At 38.7% G+C, this 20,413-nt stretch overlaps 1 protein-coding gene across 4 annotated transcripts in view; it reads right to left on the bottom strand.

Annotated features, from left to right (window-relative positions):
- LOC145780482 (uncharacterized) overlaps window positions 1-15,712 on the bottom strand; it is a 35,468-nt gene extending 19,756 nt beyond the window's left edge. For all 4 annotated transcript variants that reach the window (XM_082592093.1, XM_082592094.1, XM_082592095.1 and 1 more), the window contains exons 1-12: window positions 15,511-15,712; window positions 13,436-13,528; window positions 12,602-12,695; window positions 9,083-12,017; window positions 8,564-8,654; window positions 7,292-7,396; window positions 4,163-4,246; window positions 3,433-3,567; window positions 2,902-3,036; window positions 2,372-2,449; window positions 1,249-1,303; window positions 449-537 (exon numbers count right to left, since the gene is read on the bottom strand). In XM_082592093.1, the coding sequence (XP_082448219.1) occupies window positions 449-537; window positions 1,249-1,303; window positions 2,372-2,449; window positions 2,902-3,036; window positions 3,433-3,567; window positions 4,163-4,246; window positions 7,292-7,396; window positions 8,564-8,654; window positions 9,083-12,017; window positions 12,602-12,695; window positions 13,436-13,528 (3,894 nt within the window). In that variant the 5' untranslated portion in view covers window positions 15,511-15,712. The remainder of the gene's footprint in view (window positions 1-448; window positions 538-1,248; window positions 1,304-2,371; window positions 2,450-2,901; window positions 3,037-3,432; window positions 3,568-4,162; window positions 4,247-7,291; window positions 7,397-8,563; window positions 8,655-9,082; window positions 12,018-12,601; window positions 12,696-13,435; window positions 13,529-15,510) is intronic.
- Between the last annotated feature and the right edge of the window lie 4,701 nt (window positions 15,713-20,413).

Here is a 20,413-nt window from a genome sequence, read left to right as displayed (position 1 = left end):
TTGTTCAGCAAAGAACAATAAACTTTGTTAGTCAGATGTATCCACACTATTATACAATGGATACTCCTAATACTACAAAAAGTGCTCAATGCCAAGCAAAAAAGCCAAACAGAGCGTATTAAATCAATAGTTATTACTCTCTAAAATCTCTACACTAAAGCCTGTTTCACCTTAAAAGGAGGATCATCAGAAGGTCCTTGTTCAAATAAAATTTTATTATTCTATTTGAATAGGACCTTGTGATGATCTCTCTTTTAAGGTAAAACAGGCTGTAGATGTTTTAGAAAGTAATAACTATAATATATTCGATGTCCATACTATTATTATAGATGAAACAATTAACAGAATAAAAATATTTCCAAAACTGTGAACAAATCGAAGTATTTCAAACTGAGCCCAAGTTGATTGATTGATCGGTCCAATAAAGAAACAAAAAAGATAAAATTACCTTGTTTTTCTCCTTCTCCAATAGAGCAAGAGCTTCCTTGAGCGCGTTCAGTTGATCAAGCAGGTCATCAGGTACATTCGTTCTGTTCACTGCGTGTAACACATGTTTGTGTTATGTTGCTACAGGAGTCTTTATAGGTAGTTTTAAATATTTTTTTACATTAATCAGACGTTCGAGAACGTTAAAATTGCATAAAAACAAAAGCAAAACCAACCGTTTGAGTTCATATTTTTGAAAGGACAACTGAACACACCACAATTACAACGCGGTCTAATGTGTGGCGGGGTCAGTTGGTACTATGCAGGTGTGCAAAAGTGCCGTATACGTGTCTTTGGACCGGCCAGCCACGCCACAAATCAGTTCTCTTTTTTTTTACATTGATTCAAGGTCTTTAAACGTAGAATCATTGTAAAAAGCGACCGATTTGCTTGATGGGGATAGAAAGTGTTGATTTTTTAAAAGCGCAGATGTTTACTGGTGACGTGGATGCGACTCTTGCATTTCTTATGAATAACGTCTCTGGTGAAAAGCTAAATGACGGAGGCTCAATTAGGAATTAGTCATGCAAACGTTGTAAGCATTGACATCGTCTGGCGCATATCTAAGAAGTCAGTATTTGGACAATAAAGTTCAGATTTAACTTTTAAAAAAAACACACACCCAAGCCCAACCATTCAATCTTCCTCTATGAGAAATATTTAAATTGATGAATAAATGATTTAAGGTGTTTTGACGTTAAAATCAAAAGTATCAGCAACAAATACAATTCTAAGGTTGGAAACACTGCATAACACACTAACCTGCTTTCAGCAAGCTGTCCAAGTCAATTTCGTCTTGCTTTGTTGGCAGTATTTCCTAAAGTTGTAACATGATATACTTTAGTTGCGATCACTAAACCACAATAGAGTATAATCTTTATTTCTTATATAATCTTTATTTCTTATTTCTTTATTTCTTTTATTTGTAAAGGCTTCAGATAGTAATAACTATATTTGATTTAATCTTTATTTCCAATGAAACTTAACTTTAATGTAAATAATTTAATACAGATCTAACAAAACATCAAGTCAACAACTGATAATGTAAAACAAAAGCTAAAAAAAAATAAAAAATAAAATAAACAACTTAAAAGCAAAGATGTCAGATGCTTCGTTGCAATAAAAGCCCCGTTAGCTCAGTAGTTACGCGCCTGGCTCAAGATCACGCGGCGCTGGTTCGACTCTCGGGGTGTGCGTTTGAGCAATGCATTTTAGGACTGCTCTCCGTTCAGCGGCACTTAGTAGATGGAATAATTCCCAGGCAACAACATTTCAACAATCGGAAAACTTCACTCTGTCAATCTCGGTAACCGGCCCTGCGTCAAGAGCCTCTGCAAGTATGCGAAACTACCAGGAATAACCTATCAAGGCTTTGTCAGTCCGAGGATAAAGATTCAAAACCAAACCAATAAGCAACTGTAACAAAACAAGACGAGGATAGTCTACCAATAGGGTCATGGATTTAATTGACGCTTTTCCAATTCATGAAGTGATCGTGCAATTCTTTTGTCGCCACGTAGAATCAGTAAATCGCGAGTGATTGACAATGCTTCAAAGTTTTATTCGGGAGAAAATTTTTTAACTCCACATTCTTAGGAACAATTAAATCATAATGCCACAACAGTTCACAAAGGGTTACTTTGAAAAATTAAAAAGTTATATAAATGGTTTAATGAAGATTTTCAGCATAACCTGATCAAAAAATCCAAAACGCAGATATATACTAAATGTTCAGCAAATTTCGAAAACTACACTGTTTTACATCTTTAGTGGTATTGTATATTTACTTACCGTACTTACAGCATACCACGACAACAGTGAGATTGCATTGAAACATCCACCAAGCAACGCAATACAAATGTTGATGAACAATAAGATGACCTACCTCTATTTCAATCACTCGCTCGTCCAGTGCGTCGTGTTTTTGACTGAGAGCTCCAATCTTTTCCAGCATGTCCGTCGCCTTTGAGTAAAAGATTAAACCATGTTGAAGTAGGTCATCGGATCACTAGGCATGCGACAACTCAGCAAGTGCTTCAACTCAGCAAGTACATTTCATCTACTGCCAAGTCACAAAATAATATTTACGTTCAGCCACTCGTTCAAATGTCACTTGCTCAGTTGTCACTTGCTCAGTTGTCGCTTGCTCAGTTGTCGCTTGCTCAGTTGTCGCTTGCTCAGTTTACAACTGCTGGCTTGTAGGAGACTCGTTGAAACACCATTCGCTTATGTAATAAATCATGCAATTCACTATTTTATCCAAGCAGCAGTTATGCTGTTGTTTTATCTTGCAGAGCCACCAAACCAGATCAGAGCACTAGCTTCAACTGTAATACGTTAACTTGCTTATTGAACCACTGGGCATCTTAGAATTGGTTAATTTACTTAAGAAAAATAACGACTTTATTCACACACCTGTGGAAATCTGAGCTTGGCCGAACTAAGTTTAGAGCTAGGAGGTCGCGAAGACTTAGGAGTGGTATGAACAGAGCCGTTTGCTTCGTCAGGCTCCACGTTAACTTCTTGAGGTGGTAACCCAGGAGGAGACATCTGAGCATAGTGAGATCCAATCATGCTTTCTTAAGCAACAATTATGTTATTTGATGTAAAAAGCATAAATAACGAGATACATCAAATATAAGTATCACTTTCTGAAACCTCTATAGCCTGTTTCACCCTAAAAGAGGGAGCATCAGAAGGTTCTTAGATAAGTTTTGATGATGAAACTTATACGTCAAAGTACTAAAATGATAGGCATGCCTTTTAATGTAAACTAATTTCTCCTCACAAACATTGATATAATTCGGGGTGGAAATTTCTGTATTATATTATGATAGCCACTGTTTTAACCGACTGAAAAAAAAGTGGGGGGGGGGGGGGCAAGGCAAGCAGCACGATGACAACCATTGAAAGTATATGCAAAACTAAAGTAACACATTAATGTACCGAAGAGATCTGATTCTGCAACTCTTGCATTTTGTTCATATGCTGACTGAGAGCTTCCTCTAGCACCGGCCATGTTATGTAAGACTCGAACTCGCTGGGATCTGGATAATCGTGTAGTTTCGACGCCAGTTTGTCCTGGAAGACATAATAAGTGAGTATTCTAAACAAATGAAATCACGCATACCTATTTTTAATGGCTGTTACTGTTGGGACAGGATATATGAGCCATCCGCTCCAGTATTCAGCCTGGTTAACTTTGATGCATCAAAAAGGATGAATGATGTTAACGAGGCCAGTCACCGGTCAAAGTGTGCAGGTGTCGCGTCAGGTGACACAGGATCTTTACAAGTGCCACAAGCAGAGCACTGTTCCTTTCTCCGTCGCCTTTCCTTCAGCAATTACGCCCACCCAATTTATTACACCCTGGGAAGAAGTGAGCTGTGTTTAGCAACAACCAGCTTAAGCCGGGTGTCGAGCCAGGTTTGCATTATTAGAAAACCAACACTTTATCCGCTGCGCTATTCCAGCTAACCCTTATAAACTTAAAGCAAGGATGACATTGAATAATGACGTGCGTCGTGCATACTAAAAAAGAGGACAAGAATTTCGAGCACAACTTTAAATGAGGACAGAAATTCGTGTACGTGACAACGCGGTTTTGGCAATGCGCACCACATTAAAGCAAGCACACGGGCAGAAAATTATAAAATCATAGTTTTATAAAACCTACCAGCTCTTCTTTCATTTCATCAATTCGTCCTTCGAATGTCTCAACGTGCTGCAAACGCCGGTGTATGTCGCTTAAGTCGCCCGCCTGTAAAACGCATTTGCTACAAATCAAAACCGAACGTCTTTTCAGCGCTACAAAATCGTGAATCAACGGCATTTCTTGGACTTCTGAGAAACGATGCTTCGGTTCAAATTCCAAACACCATTGAATAAAACCGCCTGAAGATGTCATACAATACGGCAGTTGTCACATGAATATTGAAAGAGCATTGTTTAAACTGACACTTGCCATACAGCTACATATTTACAAAACTTTTATCGACATAAAACTTAATGTTTTTCTTAAATAGATTACAACACATGTGCTGGCAGCTTAAATCAGATATTCACTTGGTCAATATGTTTCCTTATATAATAATACATGTCTTAATATACATATAATAATACAATACAAACACATATTGTCGTATCCAGGCTTACGCCTGGCGATTGAAGATTTAGATTAAGTGGACGGGAAAATCAAGGAAGCCCATCTTCCCATCCACCGTCAGCATTTAAGTCTCCTGGCAAAGACACAGTCACATGCTTTTGAGCGGTGTCGAACCGGCACCCTTTCAAGTGCCGTAGCAGGGTTCTCACCACTCGGCTATGCAGCCGACACAAAAACGTACAAAAAGTATGACGTACATCGAAAAATGATGTTTCAGTTGCCCAAGTCACAAAAAAAAATTGTAAAATTTTGTCAATGGTGACTCCACTAACACGACCCTGAAGTTAGGGTGATGAAAAAGAAACGCTTTTTTATGAAGTGTGCAATGAATCTAACCTAATGCAATGAATCTAACCCTAACCCTGTTTTCTATTAGATCGGGAAATTATTGCATTATCATTACGTAAAAGTTATGCAACAATGTAACAAATATGTAACAATTAGATGTGTGTATTAACTATTTCAGTACGTACGTCGTACGCCAGTAGTAAGGATGCCATAATAAAGATGTCATATCTCATTGTTGATCACACAATAAAACTTGCAGTAAAAGTGGGTCGCGGGCTGAAAAAGGTTGGGAAGCACTGTACTAAACTATATTGTAACATCAAACACGCAACTGTGACGCGGTAAAACGCAGTTAACGATGGTATTTAGTTGGCCAATGATACGTAGACAAAACCCGTCTTGTAGGCTATTTCATTTCGTTCCAACAAAGCCTGTTCATTGGAAGCGAATAAAAGAATAAATGGCGAACGACGCTATGATGGCGAAGAGATTTATAGAGTTAAACAACGATGCAGGAAAAGAAACCAACATACTCACTCCTCAATCATGACAAAGTGGTAACTCGTCAAACAACGCTCATAGAAAAATCCCAAGGTTATTAATAACCGAGTAGTGAGGGCGCGTGGTACGGCACTCAAAGGGGCGCAAATTCGACACCGCTCAAGAGCATACGGTTATGTCTTTGGTAGGACACATAATAACATGTCTGAAGACCAGGGATTCATAGATTCATATACTATGAATCCCTGCTGAAGACAAACACGAAGACGGCTCCCTTCCTGTCCACTAAGTCTGTTATTCAACCACCGGACGTAAGTCTGGTTACGACCAAAAAGCAGCTATTGACTTCCTTCAGGCAGAAGTCTACGACTTCTAGCTACGAGATTAAATGTATTCGCTTTCAAAGATGAGATTAAATATTGAAATCAAACACAAATTCAAGACTGTTTCAATCTAATATCCACCCAGACAGCGAATTCTATCATTTTTACATTGATTCCACGTCTGCAGACGTGGAATCAATGTAAAATGACGGATTTTGCTGTCTGGGCAGGAGGAGCTTTGAAAGGGACAAATATTCGATTATTTTTTGGAAACTGTGGACGTTTTTGTATAGCGTAAATTATTCATACGTGAGCACACACGATATAGACACATGCCAATAGTAGCTACACGCAAAGCTTTCAATGGCGTTAAATCTCACAAACATTTCTCAACATGAAAAACCAACTGTCTTTACAATCATTCAACATATAGCGACGTTGTACCAACGTGAATTCAGTTAATTTTAATCTACAACATAAACGACAATACAAAGAATCCAGCCGAACAAAAGCAAATCAAAGAAAGCTTTTTCTACCGTCAACAATGGAACGAATGAGTGCCCAGACAGCAAATCCGTCATTTTTACATTGATTCAACGTCTGCAGACGTAGAATCAATGCAAAACTGATGGATTTCGCTGTCTGGGTGTAGGGCTGTGAAAATCCGCACACAGTGCTTCAAACTAAACCTCTCTCCCGGATAAAGCCTTCCCAAGACACAATTGAAAGAAGAAAAAAGCTTCAAAATTAAACAGGCTTTTTCCAGTAAGAACACTTTAATCCCAGTTCAACAGAAGACTTAAAAGTAAAGACACTACGTTAAAATACTTAAGTAGGACAACATTCATCGCATTTTACAACGCTGTTTTTTGATAACTACATATCTTGATGTTTTTTCAGACAAAGCCAAATAAAGAGGCAATCAAAAAATGTTTTTTCATAATGTTTACATTGAAGTACATATTTTTATACTGAGTACTGAACCACAGTATTTTCTCTATCATTATTAAGAAGAGAACAGTACATTGTGGAACATATTGTATATCGCCATTAGTGTCACTGTTAAAGTGTTTTCGTTTCTAGGGAAATTTAAAGAATTTTAACTTAAGAACGTTCACGGTTATGTCTGTTCATGGCTACTTGGATAATGGATATGCAGTTTGATTGGCCAAAGTTTGCAAAACTGTACGACTGTTGCTGTCAGTGTAACCGAAATTGTTTTAAGAAGCAAATTTTCACTGACTGCTAATGATATGACAGCTTAAAATGATATCAATGATAAGATATGGGAAACTAAACTTGCCACAATTATCGGTATAAAATCACCATCACCGTACTAGTGTTTGATAACCTCAAAAAAACAAAATAAGAAAGGGTCACTTACCAGCCAACAACACCACCTAAGAACTTAATTTGCTGGTATTAGTGCAAAGCGAAACGAAAATCAGTGCGGTTTTCACAAAACCGTGGTTCGACCTAAACGTTATTAATAATTGACAACATGCACAATCTACCACTTGTTACTGACTTGTTGTACTTTCTCGTTCAGTTTAATTATCTCCGATTTCATCAAGTCGTTGTCGCCTTGCATATCATGCATCGCTCGCATTAGTTCATCTATCAATGAAAGGGCCTGAAGAAAAAGAAAACGGTGTAGAAATGGGACTGAGAGGACGTGGAAACTATTTTCAGATAATCAGTAGCTTTTGCTCAGATAAATAATAATTCACGGCCATCGCAATGCTATAACATATGTACTACAAAAGCAATGACTAAAATTGCTGAATGCTGATTCTTAAAAATTAGTTTTTGTTTTGTTGTTGTAAAAAAAAAACGTTTCTTATTTAGAGTATATACGTGCAGACAATATACGAACTAACTACCTTGGAAAAGCGCAACATAGAACATACGTTCTGAAAGTTGGTCCTTGTGATTACTTTTTGCAGTTTTTTACCACATTAATGATGACAGCTGTTGAATTACTGAAATGCTCTGTATTCAATTTTTCTCACAGAATACCACTTAAAGTTTTAAGAGTTTAAACAAAAAGAATCTGAACAAGGGTTTAAATAAAAACAACATTTAGTTTAACCAACTAAACTTTCTTTCTCACATCAGTTAAGTAAATCCATTAAAAGTTATAACAAGAATTTTTAATGAAATCTTAATGAAATAAAAAACACATTGTGTATTAAAACGGAATCTGGTAAACTGATGCTATCAGAAATCCACCACTCTAAAACAAATCAGACGGCCCTTATAAGCAAAATCTATCCTGGATTGGATTATCGTGACGAGGAAAATAACCAAAAAGAAACCTCAAGATCAAAAGATCAAGTAACGCTGGTTCGGCTCTCGGGGTGTGCGCTTGAGCAACGCATTTCAGGACTGCTTTCCATTCAGCGGCACTTAGTGCATACAATAATTCACATACGTCATACAACAACAATCGGAAAATTCACTTGGACAACCTCAGTAACCGGCCCTGCGTCAGTGGTTCAAAGCCTCTACAAGTATGCGAAACTACCAGGAATAACTTATCTGAAGCTTTGTCAGTCCGAGAATAAAGATTCAAACCATCGGCTGCCGAGAAACATAATAATTGAATGAATGGTCTAATGGCTATCGTAGAAGCTACACCGTTATGGTTAGCGAATCGCAATTGTTCGTTGTTTTAGTGAGTGATCAGCTTCGTGCTGATAGCCAGGAAGAACGCCCAGTTTTTTACAACCAAAGTATTGTTAGAAGTACTGAAATCAGGATTGAAATATGTTTCACGAGATATGTGAATGTATCTTACTCTTGTAATTCCGCTTTCATTGGTTTCCACTTTCTTTTGTGTTTGTAACTGCTGCCACACATCAGTGGCTGGATTTAGTGACGTGCCAGATCTGCAAAAACGACAATTCTAGTAAATTATATCAGCTTGCATAACTCAAGGGGAAATAAAATCAAAAATAGTTCCAACCAACATCGTTCAACCGAATATTTCGTTAAACTTGAAACTGCAATCGTCTTATAAAGTCAAGGACCCTGTGTTCTCACTTTACCTTTTGCTAGTGTCCGTTGTAAGGTTTGGAACAGCTGAGAGAGAGTGAAGTAGATTAATTGGAGAGTTTATCATAAACCATCATGCGTAAATTGTGCACCTGGCAACTCTACTTCAAGCTCAAACATCACTCTTTCTCCCACTGGGAGAAGTGTGAATCGCTTGCTGCTTTCTGATTGGTCAATTTTGCTTATGGTGCCGTCCAACAGTAGGTTTTGCAAATACGCGTACGGTACTACTGTAGTATAGCTACAATGCACCCATGCTTACCTTGACAACGACAAAATATCTTGGTCGGAGGGCATGGAATTAAGTATTTCCAATTTGTTTTCCATGTTTGAGATTTTTCTTTTCAAGTCTTCGACATGGCTCGCGTCCGACTGTTTCCTAATGTCTGATAGCTTCTCTTCCATTTCTCTAACTTTTCTACCTATATTGTTCATGGATTGGTCGTTGGGTGAGATACCAGAAACGATGTCTCTTGATCGGCCTGAATCTTCACCTGTGACACCGAAACGTTCATCAAAACCTGCTCGAACTCCACCTGGGGGAGCATGCAGTCGGTTTGCGGGATCAGCAGGCTCAATAATGGGCCTTGCTGGCCCAGTCACAGCAAAACTTAAGCCTTGACTGAGTGGGCCAGCGCCAGGTAAACTATATCGCGATCCTGTGGGAAAGGTACCAACCGGGCTACTGTCTTGCTCAATATATGAAGGACGACGTTGCCTAGAAGCTGCAACAATCTGGTTTGAACGAGCTGAGTCATGATTTTGTCTTGAAAATTCGACGTTCGCTGAATTTCTGCTCTCACCGCCTGAGTTTGGAGCTAGCCCTTGAGCTGTCAGTTGTGTTAGACCTGTGTAAGCAGGAGTTTGTCCTTGAGCAGTCACTAACTCAGGGGCGGTTCCCTGACGCACTAAGGTTGGATCTTGCCTTTGCAACCCTGTCAAGGCATGGGTTTGCAGACCTGCCAACCCAACAGCTTGTCCTTGATCTGCTAACTCAGGAGCCCGTTGCTGACCAACAAACCCAGGGGCTTGATCCTGTCGTACAACGTCTTGAGTTTGTCCTAGACCTGTTAACCTAGGTACTTGTCCTTCACCAGCTAACCCAAGTGCTTGTCCTTGACCTGCTAAACCAGGTGCTTGTCCTTGACCAATAAACTCAGGCCCTTGTCTCTGACCTGCTAATCCAGGTGCTTGTCCTTGACCAGCCAACCCAGGTCCTTGTCCTTGACCTGCTAACCTAGGTGATCGTCCCTGATCGTCTAACCCAGATACTTGTCTATGACCAATCAACCCCTGTCCTTGACTTGCAAACCCAGGTGCTTGTCCTTGACTAACGAATTCAGGTGCTTGTCCTTGACTGACAAACCCAGGCGCTTGTCCCTGACTGGCTAACCCAGGTACTTGTCCTTGACCTGCTAACCCAGGTCCTTGACTAACTAATTCAGGCGCTTGTTCTTGACCAACAAACCCAGGCGCTTGTACTTGACTAACTAATTCGGATGCTTGTCCTTGACCAACAAACCCAGGCGCTTGTCCTTGACTAACCAACCCAGGTACTTGTCTCTGACTTGCTAACCCAGGTGCTTGTCCCTGACCTGCTAACCCAGGTGCTTGTCCTTGACTAACTAACCGAGATGCTTGTCCTTGATCGTCTAACCCAGGTACTTGTCCTTGACCAATCAACCCTTGTCCTTGACTTGCAAACACGGGTGCTTGTCCTTGACTTGCAAATACGGGTGCTTGTCCCTGACCTGCTAAACCAGGTGCTTGTCCTTGACCAACAAACTCAGGTGCTTGTACCTGACCTGCTAGCTCAGGTGCTTGTCCCTGACCTGCTAACCCAGGTGTATGTCCTTCACTCGCAAATACGGGTGCTTGTCCTTGACCAACAAACTCAGGTGCTTGTCCCTGACCTGCTAAACCAGGTGCTTGTCCTTGACCAAAAAACTCAGGTGCTTGTCCCTGACCTTCTAACTCAGGTGCTTGTCCTTGACCAGCTAACTCAGGTGCTTGTTCCAGACCAACAAACCCAGGTGCTTGTCTTTGACTTGCAAACACGGGTACTTGTCCCTGACCGCCAAACCCAAGTGCTTGTCCCTGACCTGTTAGGCCAGGTGCTTGTCCCTGACCTGCTAAACTAGGTGCTTGTCCTTGACCAACAAACTCAGGTGCTTGTCCCTGACCTGCTAACTCAGGTGCTTGTCCTTGACCAGCTAACTCAGGTGCTTGTTCCAGACCAACAAACCCAGGTGCTTGTCTTTGACTTGCAAACACGGGCGCTTGTCCCTGACCTGTTAAGCTAGGTGCTTGTCCTTGACCAACAAACCCAGGCACTTGTACCTGATCGACTAACCCAGGTGCTTGTCCTTGACCAGCATACCCAGGTGCTTGTACCTGATCGGCTAACCCAAGTGCTTGTCCTTGACCTGCAAACCCAGGTGCTTGTATCTGTCCTGCTAACCCAGATGCTTGTCCTTGACCGGCTAACCCAGGTGCTTGTCCTTGGCCAGCTAACCCAGGTACTTGTACCTGATATGTAATGTCAAGAGGTTGTCCTTGAGTACCATCACTGAAAGGCTCGTGACTATTTCTCACAAATGTATTAGTTTGGTTATCTCGCCTAGCACGGGGAGAACTGGAGCCTTGCTCCATTGGACCACTACCTGCGGGATCGTTTTGTGTCGCTGGACCAGTACCTACCAGGCCATAGCTTTGCTCTGCTGGACCAAGGTTCTGGTTATTTTGTGAAACACTAGAAGGACCATAGCCTTGTGTGGCCATTATTGAGCCTGAAGATCCGTGGTTTTGTTCGTTTCGTTCTTCTGTCCGTTCTCCTGGCCAAGTCCCTGCTGGGCTAAACAATTGTTCTGATTGAGGAACATTAGGACCAGGGTCTCGGTAGCCGGGACTTGAGCCTGGAGGAGAACTATTGGGGTCGACTGGGTAAGATCTTGGATAATCAACTGGTCTTAGTACTTGACTGAAAGTTGAAAGCACATCAGGCTGATTTGATGAATATTGGCTTGGGACAGAGAATCGCTTATCGCCTTGAGGGTTAGAACGATCTTGGAGATCAGATCTTCCACCACCGGTGTCAGAGCGAGGAAAGGATGACCTACCGCTTTGAAAACCAGTTTTACTAGTTTGATTGTTCTTGTCCACAAACTCCTGCGACCGCGCATCTGATGGAAGTTGATCTAATGTGAATCAAAAATAAAACATGTCAGTCAAACACTTCAAAAACTGTCTATCTTTTTTAAATGGAAAATATCCAGCACAACTGAAATGCCGCCTTCTGCTTTACCGTACGTTTGTTGTGGTTTCAGTATTTCGTTTCTGCACTTATCAACTGAACATATGACGATCCGACTAAAATACTTTAGTTAAAATTTAAAGATTTATTGCTGACTTATATGATTATTATGAATGAATACAAAGATGAATATAATGTTTCAGTTTTAACAACGCCAAACGTTTAAAATGTGTTACATATCAAAAGTGCTTATAAAATATGACAACTTTATGACACGGCAATGATTGTAAAAAGATGTGTCATACATATAGAGAAAATTTTATCAAAATAAATCAAATTTAGTAAGCATACATTGCTGATTTCCTTAGTTTCAATTGTGAAGTTGGTATCAATGAACAATTTTAATTATTGAAAAGCTTTCTGGCAGTACCTTATCTACTAATATAATTATGTGAAAATTAAAAAAATAGCTGAGCCTACAAGTATGATAGGCTACTCGACAAGTGACAATGCTATATAACAACAAACCTGTTGGAATTCCAATTGCGATATTATTCAAGTTAAGCTGGTCGAGCACAGCATTGAGCAAGGTATACAAAATGTTAAAATTTACAGCTCCTACCTGAAAGTGTAAATACAAACAAAAGATAACAAAATCCCTTGATAAGTATTTTGATAATTTGAGCTGGTGATTAATTAGTTGATTGTGGTAATATATTCTTGAACTTAAAAAACCTCTTTGAAAGTTTAATTTTGGCAGCTTCGCATACTTGTAGAGGCTTTGTACCTCTGATGCAGGCCCAGTCATCGTATTGACAGAATTTGTGCTACTTTTTGAAGTACTGTTGCCTGTTAGTGTTAATATTTTATCCACAAGACGCCACTAAATAAAAATCTACTCTTGAAGTGCATTGCTCAATCACACAACCCGAAAGCTGAACCATCATCATTTGACCTTGCCATTTCTTTGTTTAAAAAGTCAACACTGAAAGTTAACCAACTGCACTATCCGGGTGGATTTGGAGAATAAAATGTACGAGCATAAAATCAATGATAAACATTTGAACACTTGAAACTTTCCAACAAACTAACAAATATTAGTTATGATATTTTACAAAATAACAATGCTTGACATAAAATAAAGAAACGGTGGTTAGACGCAAGACACAATGTATTTAATTGCAATATTTTTTGCACATTTTTTAGGCAAACTGAACTGAAGCATGCAATAAAAACAATAAATTATTTTGAAATTTGCTGTCAAAAAGATCGGTGGGGTTACTTTCATGAAAAACAAAAATTTCAATCCATTTAAGAAAAACCAACTATATAAACGTCATATCTATAGAATACTTAACGCACTTCTGGAGTCCCCAAAGCTAAGTTCAACAATTCTTTTAACGTTATTTCCGTATGAAAATGGTTCGCTGCAGGATTGGAGACTTCCACTGACATCTAAAACCAAAGAATATCCAGTTAATGCCATGATTAGCAAACAAAACAGCAATAAATCTTCAAATCTTTTTGCTGTTATATTCCAATTGTGAAATATTGAAAATTAAAAGTGCCAGAATATACATTTGAAACAAGCTAACCCACAAAACTATTGACAAATGGATAAGATATCATCAACTCATTATTGGCCAGTCATGGTTTATACATATAGTAAAACATTCACCACATTAGTTCAGTGGTTAAGTGCCCTGCTCTAGATCAAGCTGAGTTGGTTCGGCTCTCGGGGTGTGCACTTGAACAACACATTTTAGGACTGCTCTCCATTCAGTGGCACCAAAAGGATGGAATAATTCCCGGCAACAACATTTCAATAATCGGAACTTTACTCTATCAATCTTGGTAACCAGGCCGGTTCAAAACCAACCATCATTCTGATATAATATGATACAGTTTATCATGACAATAATCACTGATTCATCACAAAACTGCAATAGAAAGTACAATTCAAGTTTGTAGTCACACAAAATGATAAAATGAACAATATGCTGAACGATACATTAATACGAAACAATACATACAGACAGATAAATAGTAAATTTGCAATCATTTTATTCAAGGACCTCTGAAAATCGTATTTGTTAACTTAAACAGTTTATATATTCTTTTTTTATTAGAAAGATATTTTCATACTCTTAAGCATGCAATAATTTGGTGGTATTGTTGTGTGTGTTAAAACTACCATAGTGTATTTTGTGATTGCTAAATCCAAAATGTGTCCAAACACCACTGTCATTCTGGCAGAATAATTCTGTGTGATCTGCCTAATGAAACAATCCGTAAAAATACACAGTAAATAATGCAATAGCAACAGCACGCGACCCCTGATAAAAGCATTTCTTGTTGACATATTTATTTTTATGCCACTTGAAAGTTTAAGTGGTGATAACATTATTGATGAAAAAAATGCTAAATTTTTTTCTGTCAAATTATTTTCAATTGCAAAATATTTACAAATTTGTGGAGTGGATGCAATTATGTCAATGGTTGCATATACAGTACACACATGGATTCTAATTAGTAGAACAATGTACTTAAATCCCTCTTGATTTACGTAATACATATATCCTAATAACTAATAAGTCAAATTCAACTACAGTAGGTACGATACCTCTTCTGTTCTACTAATCTAGACAAACAATCAAATCATGCTTTTATTTGAGCCCATTGCGATAATGTACAGTAGGCTACACTGCGATCACAGATGCAACACAACAGATGACAGGAAGCAGCGAGGTGAGAGATAGTCTTCGAGTCAGCTGCTCCCCTTAGTTTGTCTTGCCATTAAGTGTCTTTGCCGAGACATAGCCGCGTGTTCTGGAGTAGAGTGGTGTCGAACCCACGTCCTTTCGATTGTCGTGCAGACATTCTCACCACTTGGCTATGCAGCCGATTAGGATCTATTTTAAGTTTTTGATGTGACCCTAAGCTCTCGAACACAATACTGCAGTAGGTCTACACATAACATAATGCCAACACAGCATATGCACAATTAGTTTGCACATGCATTACAGTAGTTTGTTTGTTTTATCTTTATCCTGCATTGCGGGAAAGCGAACTTGAGCGCTATGCATCGGTGTATGCCTTCCGACGCACACCTGACCCATGCTGCAGCCGACGGCAATGTCTGTTTCCGGTTGCCTACTCAACTTATGACTTAAATTTGGTACTACCCATTACTCGAAATCGATCACTGGGTAGAGGCAATTATCGTAAAGTTTCTTGCCTAGAGAAACAAAGCAAGTGCGGGTGGCTGGAGTCGAACATGCAGGCTCTCGACTGCAAGTCCAACGCGCTAACCACTCGGCCACTGCTGACGACTAGTTAAATATTGATAAGTTTACAACACTTGTACAAGTGACGGAATACAGTCTCTATAAAATGAACAACTTCATAATATGCAAAACAATACTTATGTCACTCACCTTAACTTTGTAAAGTATCTTCACTCAAAGAAAATTAGTTCAATAGGCCTATTTGCTTGAAAATCTTCTTTTTTTGCTACCCTAGATGATAAAATTAGCCTAATATTTACCTAACTTAAAAATAAATCGATTACACGTTTAACAGCAAAACAACACAGTGAAACAAATAAACCAGTGACCAAACCTTCCTAAAATCTCTTCCTCACAGGCGTTGCAAAATTTCGGATTTAGTTGTAACTTAGCAACAAGAAGAGGTTCATTTATTTTGACGTCATAATTTATTTCTGCTCGCATTACGGGATTCCCCAGGTACATTATCAGTAGCCAAAAGTTGGAAAGCAGTGAGGATCGCAGTAGGTTGTAGACCTCTGCAAAAATCACTCATATCAGTTTATTTGTTTTTACAGCACTACATAACAAACATAGTTGACAAAATTATCAAAGCGATGCAACGTAGAACAAGATATTAGATTGCGGTGCATTCAAGATGGCAGTGCATTTGTAGAGACCTCTGATGATTTATTATTGTTCACAACTTTTCATAAGATATTTTCCCCATAATATTTGCTTTCTGAAGTTTACCTGTTTGTGAACGAATTCGTCCATTTGTTGATAAACCGTTTTCTTTAGAGTAGGCTAGTTCAAAGTACGGCAGCAATGGCCGAGTGGTTAGCGCGTTGGGCTCGCAGTCGAGAGCCTGTATGTTCGACTCCAGCCACCCGCACTTGCTGTTGTTTCTCTGGGCAAGAAACTTTACGATAATTGCCTCTACCCAGTGATCGATTTCGAGTAATGGGTAGTACCAAATTTAAGTCATAAATAGAGTAGACAACCGGAAACAGACATTGCCGTCGGCTGCAGCATGGGTCAGGTGCATGTCGGAAGGCGTACACCGATGCATAGCGCTCAAGTCCGCTTTCCCGCAATGCAGGATAAAGATAAACAAACAAACAAACACAAACAAACGGTAGCTTTCTCCGATTTTAATAGTGATTGTGCCATATCTTGAATTCACTGACTACTACTTGCACAATTGCGTCAATTTCAAGTTGCTGTAAAGTAAAGTAACAATTATTCAATAAGTATCTCTGCATTTCACCTTTTGACGAAATCTTTTAATGAGTTTACACTTGTTGTTCTAGAATCATAAATACATTGTTGAAATTCGAAAATTTTTACATGACGCAATAATTTATCTTTTATTGTAATCTGGAAGGCCTTTAAATGTTTCCACACAAGCAAGTTTTACGCATTATTTTGTATATTTTTGATTTTTAAAAACTGTTATTGCTAAATTTACAATTCTTAAAACTTTAATATTTGTATTTCAAAATCTGTAATTCTAAATTCTGTGTATATTTGAACTCACATTCAGTGGCGGCTTGTGCCATAAAAACTAGTGCCATATTTTCCTTCTTCTCTCACCTAAAAGGAGAAGAAGAAAAATATGTTTTCCGCTGTGTTTGTCCCACACGGTTACATTTTTCACTTAAAGATTGCAGATCTAAAATTAAAATATTGAAAGTTTCGTTTGGCAACACAGATGGCGCATTGTATCCAACCCTCCAGACGAGGAAGGAACAAAATGATGAAATGATGATGATTTCTGCAATCTGGATTTCAAGCGTTCTGCAGGAAATAGGAATAATGGGATGGAAGACGTTTTTTCCATCTTCCATCCTGAGATTTTTCTTCCAATCCATCTCAGAAATCTCTTCCATCTTCACAGTTTGTGATCTCCGCTTTGAATATGCCACAAATAAACCTAAAAACCATAGCTTTCTGATTGGTCAATTAGGCTACTCAATTCTGCCTAACGACAGTAGGTTTGACAAATAGCCTACGCGTCAGGCAACAGTCTCGTTGGTTTAATACGAACCGAAAATCAAATTATTTTAGCAAGCAACGTGATATTTTGCATGTTTAATAAAGCGTTAGAAATAAAATTAATTTGCGTTCTTCTGGTGACTATTTACTAGGTTACCTCGTGATGTTAAAGATGATAACTAGCTTTTTTTTTCCGACGTTTCGTCAGTCAGCACGACTGACTTTATCAAGGTTTTATCACACCTTGATAAAGTCAGTCGTGCTGACTGACGAAACGTCGGAAAAAAAAAAAAGCTAGTTATCATCTTTAACATCACGAGGTAACCTAGTAAATAGTCACCAGAAGAACGCAAATTAATTTTATTACCAAATGCCTGGTGAACAGTCTCTCTCTGTTTTTACTATAAAGCGTTAGAAAGTTAATGATAGAAATGGGATGGAAGACTGTCTTCCATCATCAAGATATTCCTTTCCATCCTTGACATTGTCCATCTTCCATCCCAAAATCTGTCTTCCATTCCAACTTCCATCCCATTCCCTGGCGCTCTGATTGGCTAAAAATTATCTTTAAAGCTCCATCTCTTTTGGTATTTTACAGCACACACAATGTCAGCAAGTTTTGAATCTGTTGGGGCTGTATGGAAAACAGCTCCCCATAACAGAATAACTTTACAGACTTTTTAAAGTTAGTTTTTATTTCGCAGAGTAGCGATGAGCCATGAATATAGAAGTGTTAGCTGTAGGGTTAGGGTATTTAACAGGTTTTAAGAAGTGCTAGTCGAGCCTAGGGCATCTCAAAATCACTTGAGCCTTGTACGTATGCATTATGCAATGCAACGGCTAGGCAAGTCAAGACTAAGCTCAATACTAGTAAAGTTTGTCCCGGAGCTGGTATACAAGTCCCCCCCCCCCCCCCTTTGCAACTCATGACAAAGAGGAATTGACCAAAACATGTGGATTGAAGTGTGTGAACAGTAAAGCAAAGGTAAAGTAGTTTCACTCTATATATACATAATATGTTTGGTTGCGTCCTGTCTTTGTCATGAATTACCAAGGGGGGACTTGTATACCAGCTCCTTTGTCCCCTAACAAATACTGTTAGTTTTTTTAAATATAGCTTAGGCTAATGACGTTAGGGAGTGGCAAAAAGATTTTGAGTACCTAAGATAGTAACTAAAATAAAAGTTAACTAAACCTTGCATCAACTGCAGGTCCTGTTTTTTCATCATATTTTTAATTCCATACCTACAGTACTCTGGCTTTAAAAATGAGCAGACTACTGCCAGAGTTGACTGCAGATTTGTCATAGATCTATGCAATATGCATCTCTGATGATATACTGTTAGTTTGAGGTAATTGTTACTAGAAGTACTGGAGTAACGTTGTGATGCACTCAGCGTTTGTAAGTTAGTGCCCTTTTTAGGGCTATAAAAAAGCCTTGTATACTTTTTTAGTCTTAAGAATTCTAGAATCTGTATATACAATAGCAAATTTGTGTTGGAAAACAGTTGAAAACATTTTTTGCAGCTTACTATCTCTAAATGTTGCTTTTCAAGTTTCAACATTGTATTGGTACCTTGCAATATTAGCCTACACAGACAGAATTTTGATAAAAATGTTTACAAACTTGGAAGCTCTCTCTTCCTAAACAATGCAGTAAATGCTTGCTGCCTAAACTTCATATAAATAGGTAACTTGTAATGTTCACTGTGTATAAGTAATGTCTGAATTAGTATTTTTTTTTCAGCAACTTTATCGTCTTAACAACATCAAATATTTATTATTATTATTAACAAGTTTATGCTGTAATAATACAACAGCCTGGTGCTGGCAGGCTTTGAACTCAGCACATCTTGGTCACAAATCCAATGCACTGATGTTACACCATGCTGCTAGCAATGTACCATTGCATAAATGCATAGGCTAACAATAATTGTAATTTTAAATTTACCATAGCCTATTCAATATTCATGACTGCACAAGCAGTTTTTCTTGTAGATATACTTAAGGTTTTAATGCAGTATATATTTAATTTTGCAGTGCAACACCGAATTGGCTTAGGCTGGGCAGCATTTGAAAAGAACAAAAAGATTCTAACATCCAATAGACTCCCAATCAAACTGAAAGCAAAAATTTTCAACACCTACGTTTTACCAGTCGTGCTGTACGGTCTAGAATGCGTAAATTGGACATCATCAACAATGAAAAAACTCACTACCTTCCAAAATCACATCATGAGAAGCATGACCAACAAAAGGTTACTTGATCACACAAAAATAGAAGATCTTCTAACTATGACAAAACTACATCCAATTGCAGCAATAATAAAATCAAAAGTTTTAAAACTGTTCGGCCACACTAAAAGATTACAATTCGGAATCAGCAAAGTTTGCACAGAAGGCAAAGTAGAAGGAAAAAGAAAACGTGGCAGACAACCAAAACGATGGCAAGACAACATTCAATCATGGACCGGACTCCACTTGACGACACAGGGCGAGTTGGCTCAAAATCGCCACTCTTGGAAACAAATAAGCCATGTTGATGCGCAATCTGCCGCAGGCGGAGATAACGACTGATGATGATATTTAAATATGGATAATTCAATCACAACACTGAAACGAATTAGATTCCAATTTCTTCCATTGCAAGAAAAAATTGTCATCAAGTTGAAAGGATGACCCACTCCAAACCTGCACATTGCTCAAAAATGTGTCAGTTGACACAACCCATACACGAGGCGATTCGATAGAGAAGTTTATGTTAAGTGTGGTTGGCTTTGTGGATGCAGAATGCATTGTTTTGTTTCCCATGTTTGCTCTTTGGAAAAAAGGATGATGAGTCGTGGACAAAAATTTGTATTACAGATTTGAAACATTTGCATGAGAAGGCTGTAAAACATGAAAAATCAGGCTCACATATGAGTAATGCCCTCGGCTTATCACTCCTAGGGGGAATAAACATTGCAGCTCAAATTGATAGTGGTTACCAGTTTACCATAGCAAAGCACAATGCAGAGGTATCAAGGAACTGTGCAGCAATGACAAAAATCATAAACAGTGTGAAATTTTGTGGGAAA

Source organism: Aplidium turbinatum, chromosome 12 (genome assembly GCF_918807975.1).
Source record: "Aplidium turbinatum chromosome 12, kaAplTurb1.1, whole genome shotgun sequence".
NCBI lineage: Eukaryota > Metazoa > Chordata > Ascidiacea > Aplousobranchia > Polyclinidae > Aplidium > Aplidium turbinatum.
Note: the sequence above shows the minus strand (reverse complement) of the source record. Positions and strands in the feature narration are given on the sequence as shown.